Here is a 19518-nt window from a genome sequence, read left to right as displayed (position 1 = left end):
AAAAATTTATGGTGAACTTAGGAGTTAACTTGCTTTCTCTAGTATTTTTTATCACCTACTTTACTTTTATGCACAACAAATTAAAACTATCATTTTACTTTATTGTTATTACTAATCTTACTGTTTTGCAGATAGGTTTTGAATACTGTTTTATTGAATTTACTATTAGATTCGTTGGGAGACAACTTGGGGTCATCTGACCACATCTATATTATCATATTTTTGCTATTAGACGGTCTAACATTGTTGTTAGATGGTCTCTGCATTGGAACTGAAACTTCTTTTAATTTGATTGTAGAACAACTGTTATCACTATGCAACAACAAGTGGCTCTCGATAAATTTTTGGAAAGAAAAGTTAGAATCCTCTTAAAATATTCTTTTCTAGAGGATTTTATAGTTAACTCTTCCTCATTCCTAACTTTTTGTAACAATTCATTGTCTCTATATTCTTTTTCTTTCTTTTTCCTCTTTTTCTCTCTTTTCTTTCTCCTATCTTTCTACTCTTTATTTCTCCTATTTTTTTCCTTAATAATAGCTTTCAATTTTTTATCTAAACTATTTTTTTTATAAACTCTTTTTATCCTACTATAAATTTTCTTCCTTTTAGAAGCTCTCTAATTTATTTAATATTGTGTTTTTCATGTAAGTGAGGAAGGTCTAATTTAGGCTTCCTAGGATGAGTATATTTTAGACCCATGATGATACCTAAGGGATGGTTGATAGAAATCATCATAGTGATAACTGTTATACACCTCTTTACTTCTAGAGGAGTAAGGAACATCATGATGTTCTCTCATTCTATATGATTTCTCACCATGTTTGCTCTTATCCTTTTCTCCCTTTTATTGCATGAGTTGCCTACAATCTCATCCATAACTTTATCTCATTTTTCAAATTTTCGTTTAACATTTTCTCTCAAATTTCTAATTTTATCCCTTAAATTCAACTCTTTATTGTAGATGCAATTAGCTCTAGAAAGGGAGGGAAGATGTTAAATGAAGCCTTAAACTCTCTATTCGCAGCAGATAAAATAATTAGACAAACTGACTAGTGGATCATCTAGTAGACCGTCTAGTAAGATCATCTAATAAATCGTCTAACAATAAAAATAAAAATATAAACAACAACAAAAGTAATGAGATATCAACACAAGAAATTTATCTTAGTTCACCCAAATCTGATCTACATCAAGTATCCCTTAAGTAACTATTTAAGAGCTTTTACTAATCAACTATTACACGAGTATGCTCACATCTCCAAATTTAAATGAATATTCTCATTTTTTTCAAATTATAACGAGTATTCATATCATTATGCTAGTAAGTGATAAAAAGAAATGAACTAAACTAGATATTCAAATTTTAGAATTAATACTATTAAGTTTACATGAACAAAATAGTTTAGTTTAAATTTAATTTTTGAATCTTATCCATATTCACTCTTTCCGAAAGGTTATCAATTTAGTAAATTTGATTGAAATTCAATCAAAATATATATTTTAATTTTTAATTTTTTAATACGATCAATTTAGTTGAAATTTAATAAACTTTACAAAACCATAATGTATTAAAAATAATTATTAAAATCAAATATAAGTTTATTTTTACTAAAGTTCTAACATATTTATTTCATTTATTTAAAATTAATCTAAATTTTCTTTTAAAATAAATTTGATCTCGAATAACCTACCGTGTTAACTAGCAATAATCTACATCTAATTAACTAATCCGTGTTAACTCGCAATATGAATAATCTATTTGATGAAGTTAGTAAGTAAAATGGTTAGAAACGCTGAATACTTATATCGAATCTGAATTCAACTCAACTCGACGACTTTGATGATTAAGCTGTCGCATGTTGTCGGTTCAGTGTTGTAGTAGTCGCTAAACAGTGTTCACGACTAAGGCCATGTGGTCGTTTGCTTATGTAAGTACGTTGACCATAATAACAAATACTAGCTCCATATTTTTCAAATAAATGTTATTTTTAAAATAATTTTATTAAAATAATATTATTTATATATATATATATATATATTACTTTATTAAATCAGAGAAATTACTAATTTATAATAAATTGAAAATAAACAAATTAATATTTTATTATATGATTAGAACGACAACAAATAATTTTAAAAAATTTAAAATTATAGTCATTTTTATATTCCCAACATAAGATTTCTCGAGAACTAGTAGGAATCTTCCTACCATCCCCTCCCCCAAAAAGGAATCGTGCAGAGATATTAAGGCAAACTCATGGCAACACTGTTAATTAGGTGTTTAACAATGATTTTTTTAAGTGTCGTGTTATCCACTAAAATAAGCTCTACTAAATTTAAAGTGTTTAATTCATTTTATTTAAATTTCAAATTTTTTGAAAGAAAATATTTCAATGATTCGCAGTTGAAAGAAGAGTTTAATAACTATACATAGTTAAACTTTTTTTTCACCATAATTCGATCAGAAAATTAAATTGTTTTGTACTACAACTTTTTGCATAGTTCAAGACCTATCATTAAAGCAAACTGGAAAAACAACCAAGTAAATTTTGTAACTACCGGATATTTCTTACCTTTAACCATAAATCGAACCTAAAATTTGAAGGCTTTAATCAAGCCTTTAATTTTTATAATGTCGTTTTTTTTTCATTTTAACCTTTTAAATTAATTCCACGTAATCAATTTTCATTATCAAAGGATTCATTTTAATTTTCTTCTCATTCAATTTTATTTGGGCTAAAAATACTAAATGAAAAAGAAAGAAAACTGACCACTTTAACAATTTTAAGAGAATAAATAAGAAATAAAAATTAGAACAGGATAAAGATTTAACATCTTTCAATAATTTACAAAAAAATATGTTTTTATTGTTCTAACAGTATTGTTTTATCAGATCTTATCGAGGTTGAAAGAAAATGATAATTTTTTGTAATACTATAAAACATATTACGTTCATATTAAGGATCATTTTAGATATACAATTATATATGTACAGACAACAAATTTCAATCTAACGGCTGATAGAAAGTTATTCAATAACATAAAATTGATTGAATTACATCGGTAAAAATTAATTCCTCAAAAAAGATGGATCAGAAAATAGCACGCACCTGAGAGGAGAAAACAATACAAAACAAAACAAATACTACCATTGAAAGTGTACATAAAACATGTACAACAGGAAGATGGATCCGTATATCAACTCTTCCCGTTACGTTTAAGTCCTTCAAGATAAGCCTTATCAGAATTGGTTAGCCGAACTTGAAACTGGGCCCATTCACTTTTGCATCTGGCTCGGACCTGAAAGGGGGTATTCAAGACAAATATTTTATTCAAGAAAAAGGGTATTGTAGTAGGGGGCAAAATGTCGAATTTTAATACAAGTATGCAACTAATATAACTGTTATTGCATTTGCTACAATACGTAAGTGCGTATGTAGCTTTAAAAACAACTTGAGGGATAAATCAACAGTGTTAAGCAAAAAATTGAGTATATAGATTCGCTAACATTATTTAACAGAAACCATACATACCGAATCCCAAGGCTTTTTTCCTTTGTCAGACTCTCCCTGAAATTATGCAAAAATATCCCAAAAGTTATATTTGGAAATGAATACAAATTTTTTTTGCAAAAGAAGTGAAAGGCCATATCTGCATTCATGGGGAGTAGAAGCGCTTGGCAATAATAGTACAATCATGGAAAAAGATAATGATCACTCTAGAAAACGTCCCTACGTCTTTTACTTTCATATTTTCGTTTACCTTTAATAACTATGAAGCAATTCCAACCTCAACACCCCCCCTCCCGAAAAAAAAATGAAAAGCAGAAAGAAAATAAGAATGAAGGAAAATGGTATCATCTATGTATAAAAAAGCCCAAAAGTATAACCGTAAGTGAGAAAAATATCAATTATTCTCTCCAACGTAAGAAAGTCCAATTCAATGCATGAGGCTCCCACCAAGTCAGCCTTATCCTGCAATCAGAGAGGTTGTTTCCAAAATTTGAACTAAGAACTTCCCTTCACAAGGCAACAACCATACTATATCGTCAAGGCTCCTTATTCCATTTCTTTCTGAGACAGAAAGTTTAACACAATAGAGCCTTGAATATGTAATACGTTTTAAGGGAGCATTTAATATGCAGAATCTTTTTCATTTCAAGAAATTATGTTTCCTAGGAATTGTTACTTGAAAATCATCCTTTTTGGGAATGCTATAAATGTAGTTCATATTCTCATAGATTATTGGGAATGTTTAGGCATTGTTTCATGAGTATGCTTTAAACTTTCGCACTTTCATGAAATCTTGGGTTCCCATCCTCTCTCAAGATAATGCTTCTTTGGAAACATGGTTAAAACAAATTCCGTAAAATGTTAAAAATCTGAGAACCCTTTACCAAAAATCCATACCATACATGGGAATTTAATATTCCAAACATAAGATTTCTGGAGAACTTGTAGGAATCTCCCTACCAACCCCTCCCCCATAAAGGAATCGTGAAGAGATATTAAGGTAAATTGCTAATCCTGAAGACATCTCTCCATTTTTAATAAGTGTACAACGGCAACAATAAAGTTTGAACCTAAGATTCTGTAGGTACTACCCAAACCCCTGTCTCCCCAGGCTGACCCAAACAGGTTCGGAGATATATCTATATATAAGCACTGTAATCAATATAACAAGGTGTAAAACACAAAAACTTGCGATAAAATACTGGCCATCAGATTCAGAAGGAATGTCATATCAAGCGCACAAGTCTCTAAAGATATTTTTCAGAATTTCAAATTTCACCTTCAGTTATTTTTTATTTACATAAGCCCCTTTAAAATTTTAACACACTTCCCCACTCCAAAATAAATTAAAAAAAAACTTTCATCTTAGTTTAACCTCTTGCCAATATGAACTACTCGTTGTTGAAACCTTATCCAAATCGACTTATATAATACAAAACACCAAACTATACTAAGTTGAGGAGGTGAAAAAAGAAAAGAGGAAATAAAAATACAATTGGAAGTTAGAGCAACAAAGCCGAATAAATACGACACACCCTAGATTGCAAAGGACACTTGAATTGACCGGCTTAAAGTAACTTTGAACCAGAACAAAAAGTATATTTTTATTTTCTCCCTTACCAAACAAAGCATTAGTAGCCTACACATAAATGAGCAGATGCATTTATAAAAACAATTTGAAATGACAAAAAAAGAAATTGAGTGGCCTATATATACTGTAAGCTAGTGAACTAACCTGGTTCCCGAGAGAAGGAATTACTTGATGAACAATCCATTGCGAATCAATTACACCAATTTTTTCATGTGCTGGCTGCAAAAAGGATTCAAATTAAAGCCAACAAAACTAAATCAACTTGCTTGTTCTAAAAATATTTGAAGTAATGAGATTGTAGCCCCATATTTTCTATTCAGCATAGAATACACAGGTTTCACACTCAAAATAAACTAGGACAAAAAAGGTGGTACTGAGGAAACCTCTTCAACTAATTCAAGAACAGAAAAACCATGAACTGCATTTCAAGAATTACAATTGCCCATAATCCCGACAAATTAATCCATATAGTAACTTAAGAAAAAACATAAGCCAAAATTCACTAATATCAACAGAAACACAAACACAACCTTACAAAACCAGGATCACTGTGTTAGATAAGTTCAAAAGGAAAAAAAAATTATGCTTTAATTAGATTTTTTTTAATTGTATTCCCATAGCTTTCTTTTGAACTTGGCATCTGAAGGCATACTTGACCAACTGAAGCATACCCACCTTTCAACAAGGCTAACAAAAAGGATTCAAACAGTTATCAGTAGGGAGGGTTAAAAGTAAATAGATATAATTTACTGACCTCCACACATCTTCTGAGAGCGAAGTCCAGCCCCCATCCATGCACTAGATCATTCTACAAAAGACAATTGGAAAGCCATCAATATAATTACTAAGATTATGTATCTATCATGCAAGAGAAGATTTACCAGTTCATCCAGCTACATTACTATAGCCAATAAATTCGATGAAGAAAAATAAAATATACCTGAATCATGTGCCACACACAACGCCAAGCTTCACGAGAAAAGACAGGAGCCATAATTTCCACAAATCTAAAATAACAGAAGATATAATCATATTAACTAAGTAGACAAAGGAAAGAAAATCTAGGTAAATGATATTGCAATACAACATTCAAATTTGAAGCAGGATGGAAGAAAGGGCATACGCAGCACACGGAGGCAAATGTGGATCACTACACCAGCCTGGTTTCTCTTCTGTAACCCTATTTGGCAACACATACAAAAACATGTCAAGACTTAAGAACACATTTGAAGGTATGAAAAAAGGAACCTTATTATATCAATGACCAAAGAAGCAAAGTAAGAAAGAAAAGAACGGCAAAGGAATACATGTGAACTTCTTTGTCACCCCTCCTTTTTGTCATCTCCCATGTCAATCCCTTATTGGGCTCAAGACCAGGTTGAGAGATCTCCAAACCATATTTTTTCACTAAATGAATATACCTAGTGAATAGATGAAAGGAATACAGTTAATTAATCAAACTAAAAAATGCATAAATGTCAAATTTGAGCAAACTCTACAGATGAAAATAATACTTGTCTGCATTGAAGTGCTCTACTCCAAGATCTTCATCCCAAATAAAAATATATTCATAAGCTGATACTATATCAGGGTGCAAAAATCTTTTAGCATACCACCTGTACAACATGAGTATGAGAAAATTGTACAAAAGTAAGAGAGTAAAGCAATAAGATAAACTCCGAAGAAAGATAAGGTCTTCTAATCCAAAGTTACATGTATTCACAGAAAAATAGGCTTTCCCTGTCCAATAACATGACTTTCATAATTTAAGTGCAAAAAAATTACAGGAAAAAATTATACCATTTAGTTTGTTTCCTTGCGCTAACATGGATTGCCTTCTTTGACCACTCAAATTGATCCCACTCACTAGTCCGACCATCATAATGAAAGAGCAAAATTGCAAAATCATCAGAAAACTACAGAACAATTTGATAGTCAGCAATTTGGAAAAAATATGAAATGGTAAATATACAAATAAAATTTATATATGAAAGTAGTAAATCTCTATAACCTTTTTCACTGCAGCATTGATATTATGCCTCTGTTCAAGACCAACAGTGAATGTGACTAAATACTTTGGTTTTTTCTTCAGATCCTGCAGCATTCATGGTTTCATTGGAAGATTTGCAAGAAAGATATCAAAGAAATAGACACGTAACATGTCTGCACTATCCACACCGGCTTATCAACATGCAAACCTCCTGACACACTAACATGCAATGGTCTCATGCATGAATAAAGCTGCATAAATACACAATTGAGATAAGTGCACGTCTCTAGCCAATATGGACTTGCAAAGCATGCGTCAAGGGACATAGTTTTGATATGCCTCCTATATCATGTGAAACTTAGATGGAAAATGAAACAGATATTCCTATACATACCTCTCTGTTTTACCATGATAGACCCACCATCACAACAATAGATGAACTTTGGGGTTCGATTAAATTTCATATTTGTAAAACTTTATGAGACTTAACAACTACATGCTACAGATAAATTCTTGCATCATAGATAACTGCTTATCAACATACCTCACTAGGTTCACCCCATAATCTGCGTAAATAAAAATCAGATTCTGATACAACAATTCCAGGGGGTAGTGATTCAGCTCCACGAGGATTTGATGCAACGAATATCTGTGAAAGTAGCAGTTTTGAATCAAACTTTATTTGCTTGTTAAAAAGTATGTTTAAAATCTAAAGCAAGTACAACTATAAAAAATTTATAGCCAACATGCAGCAAGAATCACACCTGGCAGAAAAAATCTAGAGAATAGTTTAATCATAACAAAAACACTAGTGCCTTATGGATGAGACACAGGTAAAAGAGCATTCAACTTCATTGTTTATCAAATTGCTTAAGCAATGATTATAAAAACAGATTACTTCCAAAGTTAATAAGCTCCTGATTCAAGAACACCAGCACCCAAATCCTTGTTCTAGAAACAACTACAAAATGATAATAGTTCACAAAATAGACCGTTCATCTAATTATATAAATTGCGCACCAGTTTCACAAGTTACGTTGATAAGCTCATGAATGCTAGCAACTATTAATTATTTTATAAGCAATATATAAGCTTAGATAAATTCAAATAAAGGCTTACTCTCATTTTTTTTAACGAACAAGCATATTTTTACTTCCTTGCTGGAATTATTAAAGGTTGGGACAAAATTTCTATCGGGTAAGTTTTAACTAATTATGGAACAAGAACTTAAATAACCATTCAAAAATAAATTTTAAAATATAAATCAATTAAAATTACAAATAATATTAAGTTATATATAAATAGACATTTCAATTAATACTACTTAAATCTTGATAGAACAGGATTTAAAAGGTTTAGTTCATGATATTTTATGTAAGATTAAACCATGGCCAGAAAATGGTAATTAATAACACACATAGATTAACCAAACCTTTGTCAGAAACAGTTTAACCTAATATATCAGTGCTAACAAACAAGTAACAACCAAAGGATACTCCCTTAGAAGATAATAATTGATCTAAAGCTTCAGCTTTTAATTTCTGGGAATATACACGCATTGACATCCTTCTAAACAATAAGTATGGAAATTACCTTTGGCAATTTAATTGACCCTAAGACTTCAAGATTTTTGGTTCCAGAAGAGCTATCAATAACTGCAGGAGATCTTTCTACTTCAGCCGAAAATCTGTCTATTTCAGATTCAGCTACAGGTACATCAAAAGAATTCCCTACAGGTGATGAAAGTAAGCTAATCTGCAAAATATAACAAGAGAATGAAAAAAATTAATAGGATGAAAAATGCGTGACACAAAACAGAGAAAAATTACTGTTGTAATTATTACCTTCCTCAAATGCACAGATGAAATTGAAATACCAATAAAAAATCCAAAGGCAATTCCCATGATAGCTGTGACGAGAATCCGAGTACTATCATTTGCTCTTTTAAATGTGCTAAAAAAAAGAGATTGTAAACTAAATTCAGAAATTTTGGTAGAACAGATACAGAACATTTAAGATATTTAAGATACAAGGTAAAGGCAGGCATCATTAGTAATTACTCCAATAAATAAATTTATCCTTACCTGCGATACATTATTGCTGTCAGTTAGTATCGACCACAATCAAGTGAAAGTATGTATCACCCGGAAAAGCCCCAAATCCTCAAGCAAACACCAACACAAATATAACATCCTTCAACAACCAAAAATGAGACCAAGTATAAGACACAAGTAGAGTAGTAGCCAGGTTGAGTGTGCATTTTCTATACATGTATTTATCTGTCTGTCTTTCCATCCAAGTGAAGGCACACGCGTAAACCCAAATTACATACTCAAAATGAGTGAGTGAGTGCGTTAGTGTCTGAGAGAGATATAGACGATAAATATGCAAAATAATAATAGATTTTCAGCAACATGTTGAAGACATTGAGACCAACGGACAGCATCAAGCATTTAGAGCCACGAAGATAGTGCCAGTGGTTAGGAACTTTGCATGATGCCACAAGTTTAAACCTCGTTATTACTAACACTATCATTCAAAAAGACAAATAAAAATAGATCAAGTATTTTCAAGAACAAAGAGAAACCTGATGCGGCTTTAGCGTCAATACTTCACTGTACACGTTACCGAATAGTGATAATTTCTATTTTCCAAAATTCTCGTTCTCTATCAAACTTTCAAACTCAATAGCATACGCCACAACCTACCACAGCGCAAGTTTCCCCCAAAACAGAAGCAAAATCCATTAAAAACGAACAAAGCGAAACTAACGTGGAGTCAAACAACCACCGAATATTATAAATGCGCAATATCAAAATCGCTTCATTGATCTACGCCACTGAATCTCCCGAAACAAAAGCCACAAACAAATATTTATTCACACCGTGGACTACTGTGTTCGTAAAACGACAGCGAAAACTGAATTCAAGAGCTTCCACAAACACTAGCGCGGAATACAGATTTCACAACTAGTCCTTCACTAATAGGGAAAAAAAAGAGCTTACAGAATCGATTGTAGAAACGCTAGGGTTGAAGCTCGCCTTCTTATTCGATACTGATCGAACGAACAAAACGCGATCGATTATTTGCTGCGAATAATCATACAGAAGCAAATAGAGGCACTGCCATTTTCAATGTCAATGATGTTGAGGTTGTGTTCTGTAGCCTAAACTGAAATTTCCTTTCCGCTCTACTAACTTCCTCTGACGAAACTACCCCCGCCTCAGTTTTTCTATTTCCCTTGTGTGTATTTTTTCTTAACGGCCTATGAGAGCGTGCCACTTGGTGAACACGTGTGGGTGAGCTAATGAGTTTGATTTTGACTGGTCAACTCGCTCCGTTGGATTGGATTCAAGCCATGCCATCGACGGTTCAGAAGCGTCTGTAGGGTCACTTCTTCTTTTCTTTATTTTTTTTTTAATTGATCAACAGCACCTCTTCTCTTTGTAATCACATTCATTAAAATTATTAATTTCTCGCTGTTATATTTTTTAATTGTGTAACATCTTATTATTCCTTAAATTAATTATATTTCAATAATTGATCGAAGTTTATTTAGTTTTCCTTTTCAATCTAATTATTCATAGTGTCACGTCTTATTCTTCCTTGCATTAATTATATTTTAAATAATATACATAATAAGAAATTATTATGTCCAAAAAGTTATTTCCTCATAAATCTTCACAAATTCTCTCTCCAATTCTAACTCTTACCAATCAAACATAACATAAAAGTTTTTTTTACTCAAGAAGTTGATTGCTTGGTCTGTTAACCTGTCTTTTTTTTTCTCAACAAATGAGTGATTCATTGTTAAGCATCACCAACCTATCACCATTTTAGACTGAGTTTCAAGCAGAAAGGTGACACCAGTTATACTCCAAATCAAGCTTGTCTTTCAGAAACAAAGAACAAAAAAGCATTGTATTTGTAGCTTAGTATTTGTAGTTTGGATATAATACATCCCTTATATAATAATAAATTCTGTCATTTTCTTATCTTAGTCTTTAATGCAAAATAAACATTCCAAATACACAATATTTTACCACTTCGAATTTCGAACAAGCTTGCAGTGGAAACCAGCTCAAGTTCAGATATTAATATAAACTTATGTTAAGCTATGATCCTCCACTACATAAATTTCTTCTTCTATGTTTCTACTTCTAACCCAACTTTAAAAAAAAATCCATTGTTATTTGTTGGTATGAAGTCATGATCATTTGGGTTGGACTAACTAAACACCCTGTTTAGTGAGTGAGCTTAGTCATTATGTCCCTTTTATAATCTCTATTTAAAGAGATTATTGTACTTGTAATTGGTGTGTAACAAGATAAAATGAAAATCTAATAGTTGTCCGAAACACGTTAAATTTTGTATTGTTTATTTTTGCACTTGATTTGTGATTGTGTATTGTTTTCGCATGCGTTTTTTTTCTATCATTATTTACTCTCGCAAGAGAATCAAAGAGTTTTTGGCCATATTTAAACAAACTTCTCAAAAAATATTTATTGGAAAATAAAATAAGAAGAAAAAAATTAAAATTAACTTCCTTATAACTAATTTAAAGATACTCTATCATTTAAATTGTAAAAAAATGATTTAAATTTATATATAAGTTAACTTTAATTCATGAGAAAAATTATTTTATTTTATAGTTTTTTTTTTTATAAAGCCCACTTCATTTGTTTTCTGAACTTGGGCTTTGCCCATTTATCTAAAAAATATTGACAATTCAAAAATGATAATGAATAAAAAGATTATATGTATTCCGTCTCGAGTGCAAGTCCTTTCACAACAAAATAAATAAATAAATAAATGGTGGACCCAGTTGCCATATTTTTCTTTGGCTGATCTTAACATTATTATATAAGTTATCACCATCCAAAGTGATATTAAAAAAATCGATTCTTGAAATTACTTTAATTATAAAATATAACAAATATGAATGAGTCATCGTTAGTGACCTAATTTTCGTTTAATTCAAGATTAAAGAAAATGAGTACGTAAAACTGTGAAGGACAAGGACCATTAACTAATTAATCGAAACAAATTTTATCTAAATTGCCATTTTACTGTATAATTTTATATTTTCATGATCAAAATTTCAAAAATTGTTATGTTTAAGAATATTATTCTCATAAATATTTTTTTACAGACATTTAGTAATTGTATAAATAAAATTTAATTTATTTAATTGAAAAAGTAAAAGTAATAATAGGGAGTTATTCTAAAAGTTGCTTTCATTTTATAAAATATGAGATACTCTAAGAAGAATAAAACTGTTTAGTTTTTTATTTTTTTCAAAATAGAGCATATTAAAAAATATTTTCAATTTATTTTATTAAAATATGAGAATATTTATTTTTGTTCTCATGTTTCTATAGAATAAAAGAATAATGCGAAACAAAATGCATTCTTACTTAGTAATTAAGAGCAGTGCAGTGGCACACTCACAAATTTTGTTGGCTTGTTGTTAAAGCATTTTTTTTTACTTCTGAAGTTGATAGTTGCAATTAAAAAAAAAAATGTTAAGAATATTGAATAACCAGGGACAAAGGAACAAGACAATAAACTCACGGCTGGTAAACGTTGTCCGTGATATTTTTTTTCCCAATATACCCATTCTTAAAAAAGTTTTCACAAATTGAACTTGTGGCAACATTATTTTTCAAAATAGATTTATGTAGTTAGGTTGAGAATTTAAATATTTACTAAAAAAATTATAAAATATAAATTAATTTTTAAAAAAATAATTAATTTTTATAATAATTAAATTAAAAATTATTTTTAAAAAAAAAATAATAATTGAATATGTTTAAGTAAAGAAAAAAACATAGGATTGAAATCATAACTAGATTGCAGTGAAATGTTTACACTAGCAAGGAAATGTAGAAGAGCAGAAAGAATTCGGCTCTTGGAAATTGTGGTCATCATCTACGATAATAGTCTCTACCACTTTCAAATTCTAGCTAACAACTATCATCTACACAAACTTCCATCACCACCACTGGAATTCACCATGTGAGGACTAATGTAGCTTTTCACTTTCCCAGCTCACCTTGGACACAACTCTTTCATGTTGTGGGAAGTATTCCTGCAATGTGAGTGGAAAAATTTCTTTTTATGTTATGCAGAAACTGTAAAAAATTTATGTTTTTGAAGTGTAAGTTATTGGAAGAAAGATGTAACAATTACCTCCATTTCTTTGACAAGTTCTTTTGGTGTTGGTGCTGATACAATTATATGGCGAGCAGTGGGGCTGATGAACCCTTCCTCCACTGCTTTGTCAATGAAAGACAAAAAGGTGTTGTAGTATCCATCAACATTCAGCAATCCCACCTTCCAAAATCAAAACACTGTTAATTTTATATGTACACTTGCAACACTGTTTTATAGGCACAGTTTTCATAATTACTATTGTAATTCTTCTAGGATGCAATGCAATAGAAATTTAATTTACCTTTTTCTGAAGGGTAAACAAATACAACAAATTTGGAGCATATATAAAAGGAGTTTTTACCGGTTTGTCATGGATGCCAAGTTGAGCCCATGTTATCACCTCAAGGAGTTCCTCAAGTGTCCCATAGCCACCTTTATGCACATAAAAGGATATACATTATCATCATGGACTGCTTTTTCTTTTTTGGTCCAAATAATTTCTAAAAAACGAAATTTTGTTAAAGAAAGATGTGAGTGCATTCATGTTCTTTAAAATGACACCCAAAAACCTGAAATAACTTTTTTTAGTTTAATGCATGTTTGCTAACATTTATTTTTCAAAAAGTGATCATTTTTAATTTATTTTTTTAATTAAGAAACAATTGTTTTCTTAAAATAAATTAAATGATTCGCGATCTTGCAGAATCGTCCCAATGAAATAAATAAAAAAAGTTTGTTTTTAGGCCAATGAAAACGTTTTGGTTTTCCCATACACTATGATTTGGAATTGACTAGTCACATGTACAGATTTTGTAGCGTGTAACACCGTTCAGAACAAATAATCGTACGGTACTCCGAACATCAGAATTGAATAATGTTTAAGCTGAGCATAATGGTTTTATTAATTATTATTACGGGAATTGAGGTTTAAAAAATTGAAATAAAAAAAATATTTAAAGTATGATATTTTAATATTTGTGATTGGAGATATTGGCTCTTGCTATTCACGTGTGTGACTTAGGTCTTGTGAGTGGCAATGCTATTAGGTTTACACATTTAATGTGTTGTTTGGTTTTAGTCAAAACGAGTGAAATTTTTGAAGCAAGTATCTTAATAATATTGAATCACGGTGACATCACAGGTGATGTTAATTAAATGTTAGTGTAATTAAGAAGAGATAATGGCATGACATAGTAAATGAATGTTGTACCAACCGGGTAAGGCAATAAAGGCATCAGAACGTTTGGCCATCTCTGCTTTTCTTTGATGCATGTCTGCTACTGCCTTCACTTCCCCCACTGTTTCTCCAGTCAGCTGCAACCAAATGAATGAATCCAAATTATCACTGAAACAGGTTCATAGAAATGTAAAGTGGAAACAGCTTTTGCGCGTGAGAGAGAGAGAGAGAAAGGGTTGCTATGCCACAACAATACAATTCAATACTACAACAATGCATGCCACGGAATATGAGGAAGCTAGGGAGAGGGAGCAGTGCAATGATGAGAGTTGCAGTGTTGGCAGAGAAGTGGGCTCAAATGGAAATCATATGACGACCCTTTTGATCCTCGGGGGAAGCAACAAGTCAGAATAGAGAAAGAGATCAACCAACAAAGTCACTTACTTTCTCCATGATGCCAATTAAAATGGGGTGCTAAGAAAACCAGAAATGCCATGAGAATCTAAAGTGGTATATGGGAATAGGAGAGAAGGACAAAATGGTTCAGAGGGGGAAAGACCCCAGATTGCCAGGTGTATTCTGTATTCAATATTCATGTGTTATAATAATAAATAAATAAGTAAATGTGAGTCATGAGTTGTGAGTGAACTCAAATAATATACTAGTTCTAGTTCCTCTCACTGAGAACCGCACATGAATCACAAAAAAGGACAAGTGTGAAGCTCAGATATTGGGATAACAAAAGCATGATGGAAAATCACTTGAAATAGGGTGTGTGCCAAGGAATTGGAACAAGAGCATTTATATTGTGGTAAGATAGGGAAAAGATGTAGATAATTCTGTGTGTCCCCCCCTGCATATATGTGTTGGGTCATTTACTTTTTTATTTCCAAGGAAATGCTTCCAAAACACCTTAACATTACCTCTCTTGGCATAAGTGTCTTGGGAATAACTCTGCACGCAAAAGCAAGACAAAAATTAGTTGACTTCAACAAATTAAATATATATAACATCATCAGACCAGACCAGACCAAGAAGATGCTCACCCAATTACATGGCGACCACCCTCGTAAACAGCCTGAGAAATCAACCCCATCAAACCAATGCTGCCCCCTCCATATACTAGATCAATATTTCTCGACACCTTTTCAATACCAAACAACACCAATATATTCGTAAATACCTGTAATTTCGTGAACCTAGCAAAGATATGTGCTTTATATAGACAAAAAAAAAACTGGAGAACTCGTGAAAGACAGAGAACTTGAAATGAAAAACCAGTTTAGAAGACACAGGTTGACTATTCGCCGGATTGTAAATCTTAGTAAAGTAGTGAAAAGGTGGAAGCATAGAAAAATTGAAAAATGGAAGGAAAAAAGAAGAGAAAATTAAAGAAAAGAGAGAGGTTGACGTAATTGAAAGTCATATATAATAAGGAAAAAGAATCTTAAAGGCGCACATGAGAAGAAATCCAAATTATGGGAAGAAAAGTTAGATGGTATAAGAAAAGAATAGGATATGTTTGAGTAGGAAAAGAAGAAAGAAGAGAGTGAGAAGGGCATTTACCAATTCCCTTCCAAGCTCAATAGCAGCGTCCTTATAAGTAGTTTTGTTCCCTGGACTACTGCCACAGAAGACACAAATCCTCTTGAACTTGGATTGCTTCATCTCTGTTTCTTTCTCCATCTCTCTCTCTTTCTCTTTTTCTCACACAGAGGGAACAGGTTCTATGTCCCACACTGGACAAAATGGATGAGCGGTTGATGGTGTAAACGCGCGTTATGCTATATATAACAGCAGCACAGGCAAAGAGTCGCACACGTCCTCACCTCATCACCGATGATGACGCTGACTCACACAAGTTGTACGTAGAGAGTGAGGGAGACTTGATCCAATGATGTGTGTGCTTTCTACTTTACCATGGTCCCCTCTCTAGCACCAATGAAAGAACAAAAAAAGAAAAAAAAAATGGTTTTTTTGCGGGTTTATTTTTATTAATTTAGATGGCACAGGAGTGAGATTTGAATGACTAATGAGAGAGCAGGAAGCCGTTAAGTTTTGAAATGTGAGTTTGAAGTGAGGTGTTGCCGGCCTGTCTAGTAGCTTGAGATGAAAGTTGACCAAATATTGGGTAATGTTGTGTGTTGATTCTTTTAATTGTTAACACAGAGTTTGGAATGCACTCTTTGTGATGAGCTCGTGAAAAAGGCTTTGGCATTGTGAATTCTGTTTGTTGTGAGTAGCCAAATCATAGCATCTTCATCTGGGTTGACTTGTAATCTAGTACTATATCATATTCCACATCCAACTAATCCTGTCCACCCCACCCACTCCTATACCAATCTATCACTCTCTCTCACACACTTCCTTCTACTTCTGTTTAAACAATCACCTCATTCTTCAACACACACTTCTCCCATTACCCATTCACTACATAACATCTACATCATATCATCTCATACATTCTAACCAATAACATCTTCATAACCTTTTCCAAAATATTACTTTCTTAAAACACATCAAATTACAATTCTCAAGTTATTACAATTTCAAAATCGTATTTCAATTCTTATCTCACTTATTTCATCGTTCTATTTATAAGTGACCTAATTACACAAGATGATACAAATGTCCAATTCTAAAGTAAATATCCTAAATTATTTCACATACCATATGATTGAACATTCAGTCTTCTCGAGGATAAAGTTTGCACAACTTTGGACCTTCTAAACACTACACCACTAAACAACTTGTATTGACACCAACCTACATCTAACGAACATGACCGACTTATATATCATACTACTCAAATTTCAACAAATGTCCATGTACAAGAAATGATAGTTGGTAAGTCTCATTTCCCTCTGAGTACAATCATTCAATTGTATGCTAAGTTAACATTTACAAAATAAATTATAACTCTTTTAAACCAACCCACTCTAACCTTTTTCACAAACTCCAACACCATCCCTTCCATGCAAGCAATACTTTACTTCAAGGACACTACCCAAAGAACCACCATAATGGAAAGTTTAAATGGTTGGAGTCTTACATACACAATCTAAGAACAATGACAATCCAACACAATTGATTTTTTCATCAACATTTACACAACATAACTTAAGTACAACAACAATACAAAGGCACTATAAAATTCACTGAAATCAATTATCTTAAAGTGGTTAATAAGAAAATAGTGCATGATTTAATACAAATCAAATCTGACATTGATGTTCCATAAATGATCAAGCGTTGAAAAAAAGTTCAACTACTAAATCCAACCGTGCTTCGAAAACAACTATGGGACAACATAAAACTCATTATCCAAACTAATATTTATGACGAGCAAACCCCTATGAATTGGTTTGTAACATAGAAGATAATATTTATATCAACCATCTTGACTTCAAAAGAGTACATTTGACTAACTTATTATTTATTTAATTTCATTCTTATATTTTATCCAATTGCTTGGATTACCTTTAGAAGCATTCATGTAAAAAAATAAATCAATTCTTCCTTAACTAATCGTACAAATGTTTTCTTATTCATTATACTTTACTTCTTTAAAAAAATTATATGGTGAAATTATTAATATAAATAAATTAAATCCCACGATAATAATTTTTTCAACCCAATTTTTAATTTATGTATTATACAATGTCAACTTTGTATACATTCATCAACCTCACTACAATAAGTATAAAATAATGTTACTTCAGGTATTTTTTTACTTGAAAAATTTATTTTTATACATTTCTAATTTTCTTTCCATAAATATTTTTAAAATATTTTTTCCAATTCATCAATATTTCATTTCATTTAAAATATTGATTATACACAACTCAATAATTTCAACTATATAAAAAAATTCCAATATTTTTTTACAAGTCTTTCTTTCCTAAATTTTACTTATTTACATATTTTTTAAAAAGACTTATATTTCCTTAAAATATGTGTACTTTAAGTTCATTATTTGTGGAAAATTTTATTTCAATAAATTTATATGTTACATAAACTTATTTTTTAAAATTAATATATTTTACAAAACTCAATAAATTTTATTATATCACATAAATTTTATTATTTTCTTACAATCCTTTATTTTTTTTCCCAGAAAATTTCTCTCTCTTTTTTAAATATATCTATTATTAAATATTTTTTTATCTAATTTTTTACTTCTTTAAATAATTAAATCCTACACACTTACTAAATATAATTAACTATTATTAAAATTCAATATTTCCTCCAAATAATTATTTTCACTTAATTATTTTTATAAGTTTTTTTCTCCTAAATTTTCCTCTCCAATTAATTATTTAATAAATTAAAATGCAAAAAAAAAATGAAAAACCAGTTAACAATTTGGTTCTCCATGAAACTAAGCTCAGTCAGTCAATGAAGGTGATAATTTGGCTCTTCGGTAACAGAATTCTAACCTAAAAAAACACGTTATCTGTGTAAATACAGAACACAGTTTGTTGTGTATGGGAGAAAATATTTCATCTCATCTTTCTCTATATAAGTTTATTGCTTATAAAATAAAGTATAGAAGAAATGTTTGAAGCTATTACATGTGATCATTTATAGTAAGTTGTTATGAGTGATTTTAAAAATGGGAATTGTGTTTGATAGTTACATCTGCTGCATAGCAATTTGTTCTGCAAGCAAAGCATGTGGCATGATCCTGAAGGAAAGTTTTGAACATAAGTTAAGACATTGCAGTTTGTATGTAATTAAAATGGTTTATTAGGCTCTTGGTGTGTAAGAAGGACTAGAAAACCAAAAGTTTGGATGGTTTTGGTGAATTCATCCGTGCAATAATAGATGTTGAGCAGAGGTTAAGGAGAGGAAAAATAGTGAATGTGTACATCACTGACACCAATATAGCATTGCTCTAGAGAATAGGCAAGAAGAAGCATGTGCCATTCACTCCCAGCCATTCTTTGAGAAGAAAATTATGACAATTGGTCAGAGTCCTATTGGAAAGAAACTTCTCAAAGGCCAATAAGAACTTGACGCATCCAAAACCCATGATCAAATTGGTTTCACCAAATTTGGAAACGTTTAATCTGTCACAGACTCTAGTTTG

At 31.2% G+C, this 19518-nt stretch overlaps 2 protein-coding genes across 4 annotated transcripts; both read right to left on the bottom strand.

Moving 5' to 3' along the window:
* Window positions 1-3003: 3003 nt before the first annotated feature.
* LOC137835719 (uncharacterized) lies at window positions 3004-10336 on the bottom strand. Of its 2 annotated transcripts, XM_068644348.2 has the most exons (16): window positions 10099-10298; window positions 9681-9797; window positions 9178-9286; window positions 8938-9046; window positions 8687-8848; window positions 7638-7742; window positions 7115-7198; window positions 6904-7019; window positions 6618-6719; window positions 6411-6524; window positions 6227-6283; window positions 6044-6110; window positions 5858-5911; window positions 5248-5322; window positions 3534-3569; window positions 3004-3300 (listed from the first exon to the last, which is right to left on the bottom strand). In XM_068644348.2, exons 3-16 carry the CDS (start codon window positions 9186-9188, stop codon window positions 3199-3201), a joined length of 1194 nt encoding a protein of 397 aa, XP_068500449.1. In that variant the 5' UTR covers window positions 9189-9286; window positions 9681-9797; window positions 10099-10298; the 3' UTR covers window positions 3004-3198. The 2 variants fall into 2 exon arrangements, with proteins under 2 accessions (XP_068500449.1, XP_068500448.1); XM_068644347.1 differs by lacking the exon at window positions 9681-9797 and having other exon boundaries at window positions 10099-10336.
* Window positions 10337-12924: 2588 nt separating this feature from the next.
* LOC137835718 (cytokinin riboside 5'-monophosphate phosphoribohydrolase LOG1) lies at window positions 12925-17783 on the bottom strand. 2 transcript variants are annotated; one of them, XM_068644345.1, is made up of 7 exons: window positions 15993-17783; window positions 15473-15570; window positions 15350-15380; window positions 14464-14563; window positions 13611-13681; window positions 13286-13429; window positions 12925-13184 (listed from the first exon to the last, which is right to left on the bottom strand). In XM_068644345.1, exons 1-7 carry the CDS (start codon window positions 16110-16112, stop codon window positions 13119-13121), a joined length of 630 nt encoding a protein of 209 aa, XP_068500446.1. In that variant the 5' UTR covers window positions 16113-17783; the 3' UTR covers window positions 12925-13118. The 2 variants fall into 2 exon arrangements, with proteins under 2 accessions (XP_068500446.1, XP_090158646.1); XM_090302520.1 differs by lacking the exons at window positions 15350-15380; window positions 15473-15570; window positions 15993-17783 and adding an exon at window positions 14871-15054.
* Between the last annotated feature and the right edge of the window lie 1735 nt (window positions 17784-19518).

Source organism: Phaseolus vulgaris, chromosome 5, assembly GCF_051622355.1.
Source record: "Phaseolus vulgaris cultivar YP4 chromosome 5, ASM5162235v1, whole genome shotgun sequence".
In the NCBI taxonomy this organism is placed as follows: Eukaryota; Viridiplantae; Streptophyta; class Magnoliopsida; order Fabales; family Fabaceae; genus Phaseolus; species Phaseolus vulgaris.
The sequence above is the reverse complement of the archived record's forward strand: the minus strand, read 5'-3'. Positions and strand labels throughout refer to the sequence as shown.

Bases quoted from the DNA above. Each gene is read 5' to 3' on its own strand.
- LOC137835719 (XM_068644347.1), bottom strand. The intron at 7,743-8,686 runs GTAATTTCCATA...CTACTTTCACAG, and splicing joins GGTCAATTAAATTGCCAAAG to ATATTCGTTGCATCAAATCC. The intron at 6,284-6,410 runs GTATTCCTTTGC...GTTGCCAAATAG, and splicing joins GGTGACAAAGAAGTTCACAT to GGTTACAGAAGAGAAACCAG.
- LOC137835718 (XM_068644345.1), bottom strand. From the start codon at position 16,112: ATGGAGAAAGAAACAGAGATGAAGCAATCCAAGTTCAAGAGGATTTGT. The intron at 13,682-14,463 runs GTTGGTACAACA...ATGTGCATAAAG, and splicing joins TGCCTTTATTGCCTTACCCG to GTGGCTATGGGACACTTGAG. The intron at 13,185-13,285 runs GTAATTGTTACA...CTCACATTGCAG, and splicing joins AACTTGTCAAAGAAATGGAG to GAATACTTCCCACAACATGA.